Genomic DNA, 17,883 nt, shown 5'->3' with positions numbered 1-17,883 from the left:
GGGCGGGAGCTGAGAGAGGAGGCCAGGAGGCGCTGGCGGTGAGCTCAGGACGCTGTGAGTCCTAGGCAGTGTCCCGTTGTACCTCCCCCTCCTTCTCTGTGTTGTGATCTCCTGCTGTCTCCAAGGCCAAGTTTCTTCCACTTGGTCTTAGCTTAGCTTCGGGGACTCGAGGGAAGAACCCAGGTCTAAACCTTGCAGCCGGGAAAGCACAGGTGCGGTGACAGAAGCCAGTGCCCGGGGCACCTGGAGGTGGAGCAGTAGGAGCAGTTAGCAACCAGGACAGGACCCCGGGACTGCTTCGAAATAAACACAGGCCAACAGGAGGCTGGACGGAGGGGGAAGTGTGGCCCTCAGGGCTGGTAGAGCTGCTGGATCCTCAGAAGCAGAGGCCCCAGGAGAGGAGCCCCTAATCTAGGAGCTCCCTCTCGCCACTCCCAAGCTGCCCCTGTCCCCTCCAGCACTCCTCCCTAATCTTGAGAAGGTAAGGAGGACATGGCTGCTGGCCTGCCTGGGATCTCTGCCCTGCCCGCCTCTGCCCACCTCGCCACCTGAAACTATGGAAGGAGGCGGTGGCCAAATTGTGGGTTCAGCTAAATCCAATCCTGACATTGGATTTGAGGCTCCGGCTGCAACAGATCCGAGGTGACACATCTGTCGGGGGCGGCCACCCAGAGAGTATCAGTCAGAGCATGGGATTCAATCTCTACCAGGATTCTCCCTGAGAACTTTCCTTGGACTTCTGTAGAAAAGGGCCCGTGCATTCTGGATTTCTTTTTCGGAGGGAGACAACCGTCAGTGTGGGGAGGCTCCTGGCAGGTAGGACACCTGCAGCCTGGCCGCGGGGTGGGAGGGCTTTGCCAGCCAAGCCTGCGCAGTGGGTGGGCAGAACCCACCCCAGAGGGCCTTTCCATGGCAAGGCCCCGAGAAATGATGGCCCCAACAGGGAAACCGTTTCTTTAAGGCTCTCTTGTGGGTTCCTCTCTAAGCCCCAAACCTGCCCAGCGTCCCCAACACAGAAAGAAAACAGGCCCTGGAGGCAGCAGTGAGCAGACTCTTTACTCCTCGGATTCTACGCCATGGACCGCCGCGGTGACCAGCGTTCCCGCCCCGTCCCCCCACAGGGGACAGTGAATACAAACAAAAATAGTTCTCTACAAATCAAAGTGTCCAGGCCTCCCACCCCTTTCTTCTCTCCCCCTCCCCCAGACGATGAGTTCCTTGGTCACCGGGCCTCCGGTGAGGCCTGGGGTCTGGTGGGTTGCGGGAAAAATAAAGAAAGAATAGAAAACAGGATCGAGTCAGCGACTGGAATTGTAGGCAACTGGAGGTCAGGGTCCGCCGCCGCCCGTGAGCCAGGACAGGCTACGGGGCGTCGGCCACAGTCCCGTGTGTACCAGTATGGTGGGAGGCAGGACGCGGTGTGGGGCGAGCAGCATTTCTCCAGACCCCCTGGCTCACCGCCAGACAAAAAAAAAAAAAAAAAAAAAAAGAGAAATTTAAAAAAAAAGGAACGGGGCCGGGGTTAATAGAAAAGAAAAACGAAACCAAATGGCAGGTGCGGGGGCCGGAGCCCCAAGGCGCCCCTGCTGCGTGGGGAGGGCAGTGCGGGCGGGAGCGCGGGCCGGGCGGGGGGCCCTGCTGAGTAGCACCTGGGAGCAGCTCCGGCCGCACCCTTCTCGCCGCCCGGCCTCGGACGCCGGCCCCGCCCCGGGACCCTGGGACCCCCGGCCCCCGGTGCAGGGCGCGTCCCCCGGGCGGAGTTCAGCGGCCCAGGCGGGCGGCCAGCCCCAGCAGTAGCAGGCAGCCGAGCAGGGTGGCGGGGCGCGGGGCGGCCCCGGGCGCGCGGTCGCAGTCCAGGCCGCCGTCGTCGTCGGCGGGGTCGCAGCGGGGCTGCTCGCAGCGCACGCCGGTGTAGCCGCGCGGGCAGGCGCAGCGCTGGTTCTGCAGGCAGGTGCCTCCGTTCTGGCACAGCAGCTGGTCGTCGTCGCACACGTTGGCTGCGAGCGGAGGGGGCGGTCAGCGCGGGGCGTGGCCGGGTCCCCCCCGCCCCACCTCCAAGCTCCTGCGAAGCGGGCTGTGCCAGCCCCCGAGGGCGCCGTCTAGACTGGGGGTGTAGGAGGCTCCGGGCGCGCTGGGTGCGAAACGTCCCCGCTCGGAGGGTCACGGCGCCAGGGCGAGATCTGGACCCGCCTGCCTCCCACCGCTGCCCCGCTCCCCCGCCCCACTGGCTTCGGTGCGGTTCTTCAGACACGCCTGAAGTCTCCAGAGCTGTGCATGTGCTGTTCCGTTCCATGCGCCTGGAGCGTCCTTCCACCCTCTGCCCGCGGCTAACGCTGACTCAGCCTCCTTCCCTCCGTCCCCGCAAACCCTTTCCAGCCAACCCCAGCTCCGCCTTTCCCGTAGTTCCCACCTGGCACCACTGTGCCCCACGTAGCACCAGGCCCCGTCCCGAGCTCCTGGTCCCGCCCCTCAACCCGGGCCCCGCCCCAAGAACATCGTGTCCCCGCCCACATGCCCGCCCCGTCTCGCTAGGCCCTGCCCGCCTCGGCTCTGTCCCATCTCACCAGGCTCCGCCTCATCTCATCAGGCTCCGCCCACTCCACCGGCCCTGCCCAGTCTCGCTAGGTCCCACCCACCGCCCCTGCCCCGGCCTCACTAGGCTCCGCTCACTGCCTCAGTCCTGCCCCGCCCCGTTTCCGCAGGCCCCGCCCACCAGGGACCGGCGCGCACTCACGGTAGCAGCCCTGGCGCCAGTAGTGCGTGGGGAGGCAGTCGTCGCACTTGGGGCCCGCGGCGCCCTCGCGGCACTCGCAGAAGCCGGTCTCGTTGCACCGGTCGTGCACGGAGCCTATCTGGTTGCAGTTACACTCTGGACGAACACGGGCACGGGCGCGCGGTCAGGGCTACCTGTGGGCGCCGTCTGCTGGGACCCCCACTCTCCCGGTCTCGCAGCCGGGTCTCCACACTCCCCAGGGGATGCTCCCCACACCGGGTCCACGTGAGCCCGCGGCTGGACGGCGGGTGAGGACTCCCCGGGGTGTCCAGACCTGGAGAGAAGACTCTGGCTTCCTTCCCTGGGATCTAACAAACCCAGCCCCACCTCTCCCAGCCCTGACACTGGTGTGGCCTGGGTCAGCCCCTTCCCTTCTCTGGGCATCTAGATGGGTCGCTGACCCTTCCCATCTCCAAAGAGCTATGACTCCGACAGATGGCAGGAGCTCAACAGAGGCCACCGAGCAAGTCTGAGGTTGCTTTGTTGGGGGGAGGTGGCCCTCCCTCCATAGCTCCTTTCCAGAAGGGTGGAGGAACAGCCTATCCCTGCTCCTGGGCCGGGCAGGGGGCGGGGCACCGTCAGTTTCCTTGGGGATCTGCTCTGTGGGAGGGGACGAATATCCTCCACCCAGAGAAAACTTGCAGCTCAGTGCTAGGTGGAGGCAGGGAGACCCAGGGAAAGGAGGAGGGTGCCAGGGTAGGGGCACCTCTAATTGGATCCAGAGGCCCTGTCCTGTCCCTGCAGCTGGCTCCCTGTGACGTCAGCGTCTTTGATTACTTAGAGTTGATGGAATTACCTGAAGGCTGTCGCCATAATTCAGACTGACAGCTCCAGCTTTGCCAGAGCCCTTTCTCTGCGCAGCTAGAGCCTCCTTCTGCGTGGGGGATGGGCAGTAGTGTCCCAAGGGACCTGGCTGGGCAGGGTTGGGGGACAGCCCCTGGGGTTGAGACCTGGTCTCTACCGACGACAGGGGCAAGGGGTTCTGGGCAACCATTCCAGGCTGGTGGGTTTTGGTTGGCGGTCATGGCTTTGGTCTTTTGGGCTTGTGTGTCCCCTGTCCAGACCCAGGCCCCGATGGACTCCCTTCTCTACCTCAAAGCCAATCCTAGAGCAGAACTTGGAAGAAAGCAGACCGGGTGCCCACCGGGGGTGAAGAGCAGCTTTATAAGCTGGACCTGGGCTGGTAAAGCATTTGAAGAAAAGCTTCAGCAACAAAAAAGAGCTGAAAACCTTTGATCAGATCTGCCTCCCGATTTGATGAATGAGGAAACCAAGGCCCAGGGAGGGGAAGGGACTTGCCCAAATGCATGCAGCAAGGCCATCTTCTGGCCCTCACCTGGCATCCACCCCCCCACACCCAGGAGGAGGGATAGGCTGCTCCTCTACCCTTCTGGAAAGGAGCTATTTAGGGGGACCACCCTCCCCCACACACCAGCCCCAGACAGGTGCTCTGTGGCCTCTGCTGAGTGCCTGCCACCTGCCAGAGTCATAGCTCTTTGGAGCCAGAAGGGTCAGTGTCCCCTCCAGTTGCCCAGAGAGGGAAAGGCCACTGGTAAGTTTTGCAACTCCAATTCTCCTACAGGAGAACCACAAGGGGGGGTTACTAATAGAGCAGCTTCTGGAACTTTCTGTCCCTAGAGACGCTCAGCTGGCGGGGCCCTAAAGTTAGAATTCCCACAGCCTCCCCAGGTGATTCTGATGCAGGGGGCCCCAGAGGCCACCTCACTGTGCAGTGCACCCTGCACGCGTTCCAGTGAGTTCCCTGTGGGTGCCCGCGTCCTCTCACCGATGCAGACGTTCTCATCGTCCAGCTCCGCCGAGCCGTTGCGGTAGTAGCCCAGCCGGCAGTGCTGGCAGTGCTGACCTCGCGTGTTGTGCTTGCAGCTGACGCAGGTCACCACATTCAGGAAGTCAATGTAGCTGCAGCGGTTGGAGTGGCCGTAGCATTCGCAGTCTGGGCCGGCCAAGTGGGAGAAACACCAATGGTCAGCGAGCATTCAGGGAAACTGAGGCACAGGGCAAGGAAGGACTCACCCCAGGTCATGCAGGGAGGGAGGAAGGCATCTTTGGAAAAGGCCTGGGAAGGTGCCCTAGGCCTCCAACCCTTCTATCGGATTTGGGAAGAGACAGGCCTCCCTGCTTTGGACCTGGAGGAGAACCTGAGTAGGCTGAGCCCAGGGATTCCCACCTGGCCCTGTAGACTGGGAACCAGGGAGGGCCAGTGTGCAGCACCTCCTAACGCCTGGCTGGGCGCCAGGGCCAAGTCCTCTCTGAAGGATACCCGTGTGCTAGGGTGATTAGAAAGTGATTCATGCAAGGAAGGCAGGGTCATGCCACCTGGCCATGCACTGGGGGAGGGAGGCGCCTGGGTTCACGGCGCTCACCATGGTGTCCTTGGGTGAATGAATGCATGCATGGACGCCGGACAAGATGCAATGGGCCAGGAGCTCCTGCCCGTGCTGCTTTGGAAGATGGCTGGGAGGAAAATCCCCACCTACCGGACCCTTTCTTTTTTCTTTTTCTTTTTTTTGAGGCGGAATTTCGCTCTTGTTGCCCAGGCTGGAGTGCAATGGTGCGATCTCGGCTCACTGCAACCTCTGCCTCCTGGGTTCAAGCGATTCTCCTGCCTCAGCCTCCTGAGTAGCTGAGATTACAAACGCCTGCCACCACATCTGGCTAATTTTTTTTTTTTTTTTTTTTTTAAAGTAGAGATGGAGTTTCACCATATTGGCCAGGCTTGTCTTGAACTCCTGACCTCAGAAGATCTACCTGCCTCGGCCTCTCAAAGTGCTGGGATTACAGGCGTGAGCCACTGCGCCTGGCCCAGACTCTTTCTCATTAGCCTGGGCTTTCTGCAAGTTTGGTTGTTTTGCAGGATACTGAGTGAGTGCCACTTTAAAGCAGGGGCCCCGGGAACCTGCTTGCCTCCCGCTGGTCCTGGCCTGGCTTCTGACTCGCTGTTCCTGGAAGTACATGGTTTCATACCAAGGACCACCACCACCGTGTTCTGCTGCCTCCTGCACCCCATCCCTACGTGGTTCTCAGGCTGACCCCTCCCTAATCAGTTCCACTCTGAGGACCAGACAAGCATGTGACCGCCTGGGGCAAGGCTCTCAGGATTAGAGGTGAACCCTATAATGTCATGGAGGATTTGGTGAGGAAAGTCGCCTTCTCTCAGAATGGGGGGGCATCCCTTGGTGTTCCTACTAAGGGACACAGTACTCCCCCACTCCCCCACTCCCCCAGCAAGAAAGACAACGTGGCTGCCCCTGAACAAGGAAGGACACCAGCTACCCTCTTGAAACACCATCTGTGCATCTTTTTTTTTTTTTTTTTTTTTGAGACAGAGTCTTGCTCTGTCGCCAGGCACCAGGCTGGAGTGCAGTGGCATGATCTCAGCTCACTGAAACCTCTGCCTCCTGGGTTCAAGCAATTCTCCTGCCTCAGCCTCCCAAGTAGCTGGGACTACAGGCATGCGCCACCATGCCCAGCTAATTTTTGCATTTTAATAGAGATGGGGTTTCACCATGTTGGCCAGGATGGTTTTGATCTCCTGACCTTGTGATCCACCCGCCTTGGCCTCCCAAAGTGCTGGGATTACAGGCGTGAGCCACCGCGCCCGGCCTCCATCTGTGCATCTCTAGAGGACCCTACTTCCCTTTTGTGATGAGATAAGGAGGGACTGCCCTGGCCTCAGTGATCAAGGGCATGGGAGACTCTGGAGAAACAGCCTGTGCCCAGGAGAGATGGTGGACATTCCCGCCTGTGGGCCACTTGGACCTGTCCCCTTCACTTTGTCCCTCCAGAGACAAGGAGAAGGTAAGGCATCCTCTAAATGCCCCAAAGAGCAGCATCAGTGACCCGTGTGTCCCAGATTCTGCTTCAACCAAGACGAGCCCCTGGGTCACACCTCCCAGGGGAGCCGGGACAGGTTATTTCTGCTGCGTGGCCTGCCCGCTGTGCCCAAGCTGGCTTCTGACTCATACCTGCTCCCAGCTCACTTGGGGAGGGAGGCCTGTAGGGAAGAGAGACTCTGTTTAACCTTGGCCCAGCTACTCCGGGAGGGTTTCCGAGCCAGGCATCGGTCCTCTGTCCTCCACCGCCTTTTTCCCGTGGTGGTTGGGGAACAGGTGTTGGGGAGGGCTGATGGGGCCCTGGGTCCTTCCTCTTACCTTGGAATTCTTCAATAGGCATCACTTGAGGAGATTTGGGCTTGAGCTGGAAAAGTTTGGAGCCCTTGGCAGGGGCAGGGGCAGCGGCAGAGGTGCCCACAGCTTGGAGAGATGAGAAACAGGTTCTTTTGTCTGCCATGGTCCTGCTGCCCAGGGAAGAGCCCAGCAAAGGCTTCCAAGGCACCCTGGGCCAGCTCTAGGGCAGGCAGCCTTGTTGCCTGCTCAGAGGGGCCGGGAGAGTCCCCTCTGGCCTCAAATCACAAAGCCCCTGTCCTCACAGGGCCCAGGGAGGTGGAGCCCCTTCCTGAAGGACATACGGCACACCCTTGAGCTCACAAATCAGCCCCGCCCTTGGTCCCTCTCTGAGACCATGGACACATCTGGGTGGATCAACCCCCCAAATGACTTCTGTAACCCCTGACATCCCCCTTGCCGTGCTAAGGCCTTCTCGGAAGCCAAACGTTTTTCAGACGGATTGACAGCTTCGCGTTGCCCACCCTTCTCTTGCTCTACCACCGCCTCTCCAAACGCCCTGGGGCATCAAACCCAGAGACTAAACCTGGCATTTAAGGACTTTGGCATCTCCCTTCCTTTCTGAAACAATCTGCCTGCTCCAGGCAAAGTGGGTCCTTTGCTGTCCCTGGAGTTCCACTCCCAAGTGCTGTCAAGAAAGGAATGCCGACGGCACCTGCCTTCCCCAGCCCAGAATCCCACCAGGGCCTCAGAGCCCTATCTGTGGGTGAGCAGGCCACTGTCCCGGGAGCGTCACTGCCTCAGCTTCCTTCTGGGAGGTTTTGGTGCCCTGATGAGTCCAGGGCGGGGAAGCGATGGCTCCCGCCATCTCTGTCCCCATCGCTGGAGAGGACACCACACCCAGGTCCTCCAGGTTCCTAGGAACCGAACCTCAGACCCTCTCTAAATAGGCTTCCAGCGCCAGAGCTTCCTGCCAGTAGAGGGCACTCAAAGCCCTGCTCACAGCTCTAGAGCTGGGGCTGGAGGGAATTTGGACAGGTGAGCTGGAGGGAACAGCTCACCTGTTCCCTGGACCTCAGGTGGTAATTCCCCACCCAGGCTTGGTGAGCTGGGCCCAGGGACAACTTCCCTTCTGGAGAGTCAGGCAGTCCGGCGTTTCCTTGGTGTGTCTATGGCTACTGGTGAGCCCCTGTGACTCCTCCCATGTGCCAGAGGATGTCAGGGTCTTCCCTCCCACCTTTAACCCACACATTTTCCACTTTGTCAGGCTCCCTGCCGTCTCACCGCCAAGCTTTGCCCTGGCTGGTCCTGTGGCCTGGAATGTGCCACCTTCTCCCTTCACCCACCACAGTCCACCCTCGGAGGTCTCATGGCCCCAGCTCCTGCAGGAAGCCCCCTCTGACTCTCCCTGGGTTCCAGCAACTGCCCAGGTGTCCTGTGAGCAAGGGCGGCTGGAGAGAGGGTTCCTGTCATGAGAGGCAGCGCCTCCACTCGACTTGAGCCCTCGGCGGGAGTACAGGTGACTCCCCCACCGCTGTGCCTCAGAGCTCCCCAGCATCCACATTCTACACCTGTGCCCTCGGTTGGTTCCCGTGGCCCCCCTCTGACCCCAGGTCCCCACCACGCACACCTGTTACTTCCACTACAGAGGGAGGGACCTATGAGTCTAAGAAAGTGCTTCCCCGGGGTCTCAGGCCCGTACAGGCTTTGCCCCCCATACCTTCTGCACGGATGACCACCTGGGACCACCTGCCTGAGAGAGGGGCAGCCGTAGATGGCCTGGTCCACTCTTGGGGGGAAGAACAGAAGACACCAAGTTATGCGAGGGGGTGGAGCTGGACACGTACTGAGGCATCACGGCCCACGCCCACGTGCCCCTTAGAAGCAGCAGCACTATAAGGAGAGGCTGTGTCTACACTGGCCAAAACAACTGGGTCCAAATCTACTGCAGAGGCAGCATCTACACTACTGCAGCCTGTGGGGGCCACGCAGACGCAAAGCCAGCTAGACGGGAGGCAGCCCCATGCCTGAGAATGTGCTTACTCTTCAGCGAGACCCTTCTACACTCCCTGCCTGGTCCCCGTTCCAGCCGAAGGACAGAGCTAGGCCAGGCCCCGTCTCTGGGCCCAGACCTCTCCGAGCTGGTGTCTCTAGCTAATGGCTGCAAAGTGGGACGTGTGTTCTGGCTGAGATCTTAGATGTGTCCAGAAGTGTCCTAGGCCTCCTGTCCAGCCCCAGTCCTGGGACGGGAGCCTCCCCCAGCGTCCGACCTGCCTCCCTGGTCACTGCCCTTCTACTCTCCTGTCCCCATGTCTGGGCCCATTTTCACCAGCATGAGTCAACCCCCAAATGCCACAGTGCTCAGCCCCTAGGCTCATGGGACACACAGCCAGGAAGGCAGGCAGGGCTGGCAAAGAACTGCCCTGGGCCCAGATTTCAAAGGCCAAACCCAGAGGGACGGGGGAGGGCTGCTGTCTTTGGCTTCTTGAGGGGATTATACACAATGTTGGTTATGGGAAAGAAAAGGAAAAGCTACCAGCTAACAAGTGTGGACGCCTTTCCAGATGGGAGCGGGCAGCCTTTGGACCCCAACTGACTTTAGTATGATGTTCAGTGGGAAGATGAGGCGGCCAGACCCAAATTGGCAAGGGCTTAATTAGAGCCACGAGAAAACCAGCCCTGAAGGCATTTGCTTTGCAGCCATCTTCCTCCACCCTCCGTGGCCCAGCCCAGGGAAGGATTAGTGTCTCCAGCGGCATTTTGCGCCTGCAGTGCTGTCCTCCAGACAGCTTAACATCGGCAGCCCAGAGAAACATCTGGGCCAGGAGTTCGGGGGCCCAGCAGGACTCTGGTCAAAGAGCCCAAAGCACCTGTTGGGAGGCACCCGGGGGGATTCAGGATCTTTCAGGGACCGGGGTCTGGGATGGGGGAGAGTCCTGGCTGGGCTGCCCAGGGACACACTCAGGTGTGCGGGAAGCAAGTTCTCACCACGGCCCGTGCAGTGTGCCAAGGCCCCATGGAAGCCTGGCCTGCTCCTTCAGAACTGGGAAGCCCTGCAAGTCAGGCCTTAAAGACAGCACAACCTCAGCTAGGCACGGTGGCTCACGCCTATAATCCCAGCACTTTGAGAGGCTGAGACGGGTGGATCACCTGAGGTCAGGAGTTCGAGGCCAGCCTGGCCAACATGATGAAGCCCTGTCTCTACTAAAAATACAAAAAAAAAAAAAAAAAGAGCTGGGCTTGGTGGTGGACGCCTATAGTCCCAGCTACTCAGGAGGCTGAGGCAGGAGAATCACTTGAACCCGGGAGGCAGAGGTTGCAGTGAGCCAGGATCACGCCATTGCACTCCAGCCTGGGCGACAGAGCAAGACTCTGTCTCAAAAAGAAAAGCACTACTTCACAGATCCTGGAGGCTTCAGGGCAATAGCTTTGGGTGGCTGAGTTGCAGTGCCCCGAGTTCAAATCCTGCCCGTGCCTCTCCATAACCCTGGGACCCTGGGCCACTGCCTCTTTCTTTTCTTTTTTCTTCTGAAACAGCTTGATTGAGGTGTAATTTACATATCATAAAATCCAGCGGCTGCTTCCTAAGCCTCGATCCCCTCACCTGTGGGACTAGGAGAATAACAGCCTCCATCTCACAGAGCGGTGAGCCCAGAATATGATGATCCAATGATCCCAGCACAGCCTTTAGCCCAGGGGAACTCACCCTCAGCAGCTGCAATGATCATCTTTATTAATGGGGGCTCCAGCTGCTGAAGAGGAGGGAGGAGCCCCTAGACGTGGGCTGGGGCGAGCCACCTCCTCCCCTAATGTCCCACTTCTTGACACAGGGCTGAGGGTGCAGAGCAACACTGTCTCACCAGCAGGGAGGGCATGCCTCCTGCTCGCTGAGGGGGGCCCTCACCTCCCCCACAGTCACCACTCCAGCCTCTGACTTTTCCTCTTTAATTCCCAACTTTGCACAATCTGCCCAGCCCCCCATGGCTGCCCTGGCACCAAGTCAGACGCAGCTCCGCAAATGGATTCAAGTTTCCTCTGTGTGTGTGTGTGTGCACATGTGTGTTTGTGCATGCATGTGTGTAGGTGTGCATGTGCACACATGTGACATGGAGAGTACCTGACCTCCCAGCCGGACAGACCACTGTTTGGGGACAGGCACAGCACCCACCATCACTGTTTTTGCTTCTATCTGCCCACCACAGGATCAGCAACAAAGCAACACAGGTCCCCTGTGTCTGGGCCAACCTGTGACTGAAGTCCAGAATTCTCAGAGTGACCCATGTCCTCCACCCAAGGAGGACTTCTGGGTCAGGAGGCTTCCCCGAAATCCTCCAGTCTTCTGACCAGCCCCTGCCTCCTGTAAATGCCTCCCACAGAAAAGGAAGGATGTAGGAAGAGGGGACCGGCCCTGGATGGCCTAAGGAGGAGGAGGACTTTCTCTCGGCGTTTGCCTCCGCTGGGGAGCCTGAGTGCCCACCTCACAACAGGCAGACACAGAAGCTGACAGAGGGGACTCTGTCCTTTAGAAATGCCGCCCTCCAGGGGGAAGGAGCAGTGGGGCAGGTCCCCTGGGATCAGAGAGAGGACGGGCCAGGGCACTGCCAAAGGGGTCAGGAGTCCCTACCAGGTCCTCCCTGCAGGGTGGTGGGGGACAGGGTAGGGCAGGCTGTTGAGGCACCCCTCCCTGGCTGGGACCAGGAAGAATTTCCCTTGGTCACCGTCTTCCTGGTGGCCTCTGGGAAGAATAAATCCTTTCAGCCCCCTGGCACTTGCAGTGCACAGAGTCCAGGGACACTCCCCAGGTGAGTCCAGGTGAGGGCAGAGGCCCACCCCAGCACCCCCAGCCTTGAATATATGCGAATCCCTCCTCTGGAGGGGAGTGAGAATCAGGTTTTCATGCTTGTCTGTGGTAGAACCCTGTGGGGGCAGAATGTCTGCCCCTGGCCTGGCCTTGGACCACACATGCAGCCCCCAAATTCCCCGCAGCCCCTGGTGTCCAAACCCAGCTCCAGAGGCATCCTCTGCTCTGCTGATCAGAGACCTTTGCTTTCTGGGCTAACCCTGCTCTGTCCATCCCACGGTGGGCTGCTGAGGGGCTGGGGACAGAGAGGCCCTGGGCGCCAGGTGGGGGCGGGGTGTGGGCGGGGCTTCAGGGACCATGGAGGCAGAAGCCCTGTTGGGAGACAAGGCCGGTCTTCGGCTGCATGTCAGGATGGCCTCGCTGCCCCCAGCACCTTTCCTCCCAGTTCCCCCAGCCGTCTGGCCACACTGGTCTGGGAGCCCTTCCAAGCAATGGCTTGGAGAGGCAGGAGAAAACGATTTCGGAAGCTGAACTGACCCTTGAGTCCCCCGGCTGGGCTCAGGAACAGGTTGACCCAGGCAACCTAGAAGCCCCTGTGGCCTGTGGCCCCCCAGCTCTACAGCTCTAGCGTCTCTAAGAGCCAAGCCCCTGCTCTCCCCCCGGGGCTGCTGACCCTCCCACCTCGAGAGAGGCAGTGACTCAGGCTAGAAGCGGGAGAGGTGGGACGGCAGGGGTCACTGGACCCTGGCACCCACCTGTGGGCTGTGGGGTGCTGGGGGCTGTGGGGGCCCAGACAGTGGACGTAGAGGGGACAGGAGTGGTGGGGGCCCCTGTCACTGCTGTGGTGGCCGCGGTGGCCACAGGGCCTTCGGGGTTGGGGTCTTTCCGGGACCTGCTGATGCCTGGCGAGAGATGGGAAAAGGAAGAGAGGGTCGGGGGGTTGCTGGGGTGGGGACACCGCAGAGAAGCAACTTACCACGGCCGTGCCGACCAGCATTCCCGCAGGGTCCAGCATCTTTCTGTCGCCCTCTTGGCACTGGCTTCCCAGCCAGGGGCTCTCTGGGTCCGGGAAGGACAACTTGGATGGGATGTGGGGCCCCACAAAGCCGTGGTGGAGGGTGACGGTGCGCCCCAGAGACATTGCTGAGATTTGGGATCTGCTACCGGCTGGCTCTTGACATTGACCAGCCCTTTCCTCCTGCCTCTCAGAGCAGATGGCCACCTCCCGGGGGAGGGGTTTGCAAGGCTGAAATGGGAGGCTGTGCCTGACACCCTGTGAGCGTTTGGGGACAGCCTCGATGGCGTTCATAGACAGCCTGTGGGCACCATGTCACCCTTGCCCTCCTGGAGAACTCTCAGGACCCCAACCTCCTGCAGCTGCCCCTCCCTGGACCGACTCTCCTGGGACTTGAGCTGACCTGGACAAGCAGAGCCCTGGGCCAAGCTGGCTGGAGAGGCTGCCAAGAGGGAGGCTGCCTCCACTGGGGTCAGGCTGGGCAGTGGAGTCTGCCCTGGTCGGGGAAGGTCACATCCCTCTCGCCTGGCAGGAGAGACTCCTCTCCCAGATCTGGGTGAGAGAAGAGGCCTGGGTGGCAGGAGGAATGGGGAGTCCACCCAGGGGTCAAGGGACCTGCAAAAGGTCCTGTCCCGTTTTCCGAAGCAGCACTGATGGAGCTCCTGGGAGAGCCTGGGATATGGGGCCGCAGGCCACGGCCAAATGACACGACATGTGACATATGATGTGGAGGGGCGAGAGGTGGAGAAGCAGATGGGGCGTAATTAGAGGAGAGAGCGAATGGGTCCAAGTCCCAGAGGGGACACCGAAGCCCCTTTTTTCTCTCCTGCTTTTTCCAGGACATGCAAAGAGGCTGGTGCAGTGGGGCCCCGGCCGCCTTCTGCGGGCGTGTACTTACTGCCAAAGGAACCTGCAGCGGAACCTGCGGGAGAGAGAGGGGCGTGAGCTGGCTGCCTGCGGGGGAGGGGTCTGGCTGTGTCCCCCTAGCAGAGGGGCCAGCAGGGCAGGAGAAACACTTGGGGGTGTCCCTCTCTCAAGAGCACCTGCTCCACTACACGGCTGCTAGCAATGGTGGTGACCTGCAGGGTGCGGGACAGGGGTGGATTATCCCGTTTCATCCTCACTGCAGCCCTGGGAGAGAGGAACCACTATTGGCCCAGTCTGCAGACGGAGACACTGAGTCTCAGAGCCATGACTTATCCTTGGGGACATGCTGAAGGGTGCCAAACCCTCCATGGGGAGCTGTACACACACTCCTCTTATTTTAGACTTTTGGACCCACTGGGGAGTGCAGGACAAGGACATTGTATGCAGGGTTTCCGGTCCAACAAAGGCAGCGTGGCTGGAAAACCAGCCGAGAAACCCTGGGAGCCACCACCAGGGGTTGAGTGCGTCCCACGTGCCGGGCACAGTATCAACATCCCCTACATGACCGCGCCATCCTCACAGAAAACCAATGAGGGAGTTTCCTTCCTGATTCCACAGCTGAGGACACACGGCTGGGGAGAAATACAGCTGGGAGTGGGCGAGGCCTGACTCAAATCTGGCAGGTCTCTGTGTCCAGGGGATGCAGGAGGCCGATGATCCTGGTGTGACCAGGGCGAAATCCCAGGGTGAGATTCGTCACAGTTGCAAAAGGAAGGAGTTGGTGCCACAGCTTTCCCCACAGAGTTCCCGAGAAAGGGCGCTGTGGGATCGGCAGTGGGAGGGGTGGCACATGGGTTTCTCCCAGGCAAGTCAAGGCACGGCCAGCAGGACGGCCCGGGAGGCCTGAGAGGAGCCCATCCTCACCCACTCCTTCCTCCACCTCCAGGTCTGCGCAGGCACCTGCTAGACCCTCAGGACACCTTGGAATGCAGCCACAGTGAGCAAAGACCTGGACTGGGTGGTGACCGAGTGAGGCCCCATGGGGACAGGTGGGACATAGGCAGAGCACAGGGAGATCCTGGGTCCTCTAAGTTGGGCCCTGGAGGGCGAGGAGCCAGAGGAGGGGTGAGGAGGTGGGAAGACATCGGGAGTGAGGGCTACTGCAGGGCTGAGGGGGGCACTGGGAGAGACTTGGGGGGATGGAGTGAAGTTGGAAGAACATGGGGGAGGAGGGTCACCAGTCCCGGTGACCCCCAGACTTGCAGCTTGGCCCCGTGGGGGTCCGTGCCACTTACTGAGGCGGGGTCACGACAGGGGCAGGAGAGGGCAAAATCAGCCTGTCTCCTTGGGCTGTTTCCTGCTGGAGCCCCAGGGAAGGCAGGAGGCTCAGGTGCTGAGGACAGCAGTGCCTCCAGCCTCACCGCTGCCCCTGCACACGCCAGAAGAAACCCCTCCTTCCTGGGGCTTGGGGGACTCCCAGGGAAGCTGGAGGTGGGGCCAGCTCTGGGAGTTTCCCCTAAATAAGGAAGCCTCAGCTGCCCAGCCCCTACAGGCCTGTCTGTCCATCGCTGGCTAGACCAGAGGTGGTGACTAGGGGTGAGGGTGGGGACAGTGGGTCCTCCTAGGTGTGACCAGAGCCTCAGGCCCATCGATGGGCAGACGGGAGGCCTTGCAGGGGCCAAGTAGAAGGTAAAAGCCAGACGTGACCAGACGTGGTGGCTCACGCCTGGAATCCCAGCACTTTGGGAGGCCAAGGCAGGAGGGTCACTAGAGCTCAGGAGTTCGAGACCAGCCTGGGCAACATGGCAAAACCTTGTCCCTACAAAACCACATAAATCAGCTGGGCATGGTGGCGTGTGCCTGTGGTCCCAGCTAGCTGGGAGGCTGAAGTGGGAGGATCGCTTAAGTCCAGGAGGTTGAGGCTGCAGTGAGCCATGACTGCGCCACTGCACTGCAGCCTGGGAGACAGAGTGAGAGACTTGTCTCTAAAAAAAGATAATAATAAGGAGGGCGTGATGATGGAGAGAATGGGGGCAGGGAGGAGGGAAGGGAGAGAGGCCCTCAGGACAGACAAAGGATAGGCAAATTTGTGAGTCGGGGGAGAGTGACAGCCAGTAAAGAGAGGCCTTGGGAAAGGGTCTGGACAAAGGACTGGGGACAGGAAGCTGGGAGGAGGCAGCGGCTGGAGTGGGCTGCCAGCCCCTGGGGCGCTCTTTGTGCCTTTGAAGACCCGAGAGTGCTGTTTGGTGCCTGCCAAGTCACCCCTTCAAAGGCCTGTCTGACCGCCTGCTGCAGCACGTGCATGACAGGCCTGTCATGGCCTCTGCATGTGGCTTGCAGCTTTCATCAGCCTAAAGTCACGTAAATCTTTCACCCGTCCAGGGAGGATGCCCAGATGGGGTGCAGGAGCCCACTGACCCAGCCTGGTGTGGGCATCAGATCCAGCAGCTGCTCTAAGCCCTGGTGCTTGCACAGAACTCACTGTGAGACCCGGGAAGGCCCTGAGAGTCACTGGGCCTCGGTCTGCTCATCTGGAGAATGGGCCGTAATAAGGACACCGCCCTGCGGGGCTATGTGAGGGCGAAGCTGAAAGTGCCTGGGAGGGCCTTGGGCACCAGCCACACACTTGAGAACCGCCGACATCTGTAAAGTGGCAACGGTGGGGGTCGGGGGAGCACACCAGGGCGTCCGTGCCCTGCTCCACTGTGGCAACGGTGGGGTTGGGGGAGCACACCAGGGCGTCCGTGCCCTGCTCCACTGTGGCAACGGTGGGGTCAGGGGAGCACACCAGGGCGTCCGTGCCCTGCTCCACTGTGGCAACGGTGGGGTCGGGGGAGCACACCAGGGCGTCCGTGCCCTGCTCCACTGTGGCAACGGTGGGGTCGGGGGAGCACACCAGGGCGTCCGTGCCCTGCTCCACTGTGGCAACGGTGGGGTCGGGGGAGCACACCAGGGCATCCGTGCCCTGCTCCACTGTGGCAACGGTGGGGTCGGGGGAGCACACCAGGGCGTCCGTGCCCTGCTCCGCTTGCAGCCCAGGGGCTCCCTGGCATTCTGATTTCACGGAGACAGCGTGGATTACGCTGGGACCCCCTGAGTGGGAGTCCTCAGAGGAGGTCTATGATGCAGATGTGAGTGGGCAGGCCCTGAGGATGGCTCCCCTGGCATGGCTGAGTGAGGACAGGACAGGGGTGGCAGAGAGCGCGTGCGGGGGGCTGTGGAGCTGCACACACACTCCTCTTATTTTAGACGTTTGGCCCCACTGGAGAGAGAAGGACAAGGACACTGTATGCAGGGTTCCTGTCTGACAAACGCAGCATGGCTGGAAAACCGGCCAAGAAACCCTGGGAGCCGTCGCCAGGGGTCGAGCCGCCGCCAGGAGTTGAGGACACAGCTGTAAAATGGGCTAATAGGAGCCCAGCTCCCAGGGCTGCTCTGAGGACGGCGGGGAGTGCTGAACGCGCGACACTTGGCCTTTGTGGCTCGCTCCAAACACCCCAGAGATGCTCATCAGGGATGCTGCTGCTGATCCCCTCACCTGAAGTGAGGTCCCCACCCCATCACTTCCTGCTATCCCAAGGGGGTCCCGGCCAGCCTTCGGAGGGCAGGAAGGGGAAGTGTTGCAGAAATGCCGCTGAGCAGCTCATCTGGGGTTTCCCTGTGGACCAGGGCTGGAAGGGCAGCTTAGCGTTCTGCAGGATGCAGGTGTGCTAGAGGGACTTGTTAACAAACCTGGTGCTTGGGAGCTGCAGAACAAGGTGTGTGTGTGTGTGTGTGTGTGTGTGTGTGTGCATGCCTGTGTGTTTCTGTGCATGCATGTGTTTGTGCATTTATATGTGTGTCCACGCCCGTGCATGCAGCTCGTATCTTTCTGTGTGCACATTTGCATGCATGTGCCCTCGTATGTGCCTGTGTGCCGGTATGTGTGTGTGTATGATCCACAGGTCCTGGGATGGACGGGCGGGAGAGACTGCAGCCGTGTGGGCTCGTGGCCCGGGGCGTGGCACGTACAGGCGTTGGGAGAGCCGTGGGGCAGCGGCAGGTAGGAGCCGGCCCGCCAGGACCGGGTGCGGAAGTTCTTCTTGCACTTGCCGCAGTCGGGGCCTGTGGTGTTGTGCTCACACTCGCACTGCAGGCTGCCTTCCCGGACGGAGCACAGGTTGGCGTGCAGGTTGCACTTGCACCTGCGGAGACACCGAGAGGGCAGAGACGTCAGAGAGCTCATGGGCAGCCTGGCCTGGACTTTGGGGAAAGGAGTGCCTCCCAGGAGGTGTTGGGCTGC

At 60.6% G+C, this 17,883-nt stretch overlaps 1 protein-coding gene across 4 annotated transcripts in view; it reads right to left on the bottom strand.

The window, feature by feature from the left end:
* Positions 1 to 1,035: 1,035 nt before the first annotated feature.
* NTNG2 (netrin G2) overlaps positions 1,036 to 17,883 on the bottom strand; it is an 81,508-nt gene continuing 64,660 nt past the window's right edge. The window contains exons 5-10 of one of the 4 annotated variants that reach the window (XR_010340869.1): positions 17,613 to 17,785; positions 13,633 to 13,656; positions 12,475 to 12,621; positions 8,639 to 8,707; positions 5,272 to 7,047; positions 4,639 to 4,727 (exon numbers count right to left, since the gene is read on the bottom strand). Coding sequence is in view for 3 of the 4 variants with exons in the window: in XM_012457930.3 (XP_012313353.2) it covers positions 6,656 to 7,047; positions 8,639 to 8,707; positions 12,475 to 12,621; positions 13,633 to 13,656; positions 17,613 to 17,785 (805 nt within the window). In the remaining variant the exon portion in view is untranslated. Of the gene's footprint in view, positions 1,998 to 2,734; positions 2,870 to 4,559; positions 4,728 to 4,765; positions 7,048 to 8,638; positions 8,708 to 12,474; positions 12,622 to 13,632; positions 13,657 to 17,612; positions 17,786 to 17,883 lie in introns of those variants that run through there. The other 3 variants (XM_012457932.2, XM_012457931.3, XM_012457930.3) reach the window with 3 other exon arrangements.

This window comes from Aotus nancymaae, unplaced genomic scaffold (assembly GCF_030222135.1).
Source record: "Aotus nancymaae isolate 86718 unplaced genomic scaffold, 86718_ANA_hifiasm-v0.15.2.pri h1tg000158l, whole genome shotgun sequence".
Classification (NCBI taxonomy): domain Eukaryota; kingdom Metazoa; phylum Chordata; class Mammalia; order Primates; family Aotidae; genus Aotus; species Aotus nancymaae.
Note: the sequence above shows the minus strand (reverse complement) of the source record. Positions and strands in the feature narration are given on the sequence as shown.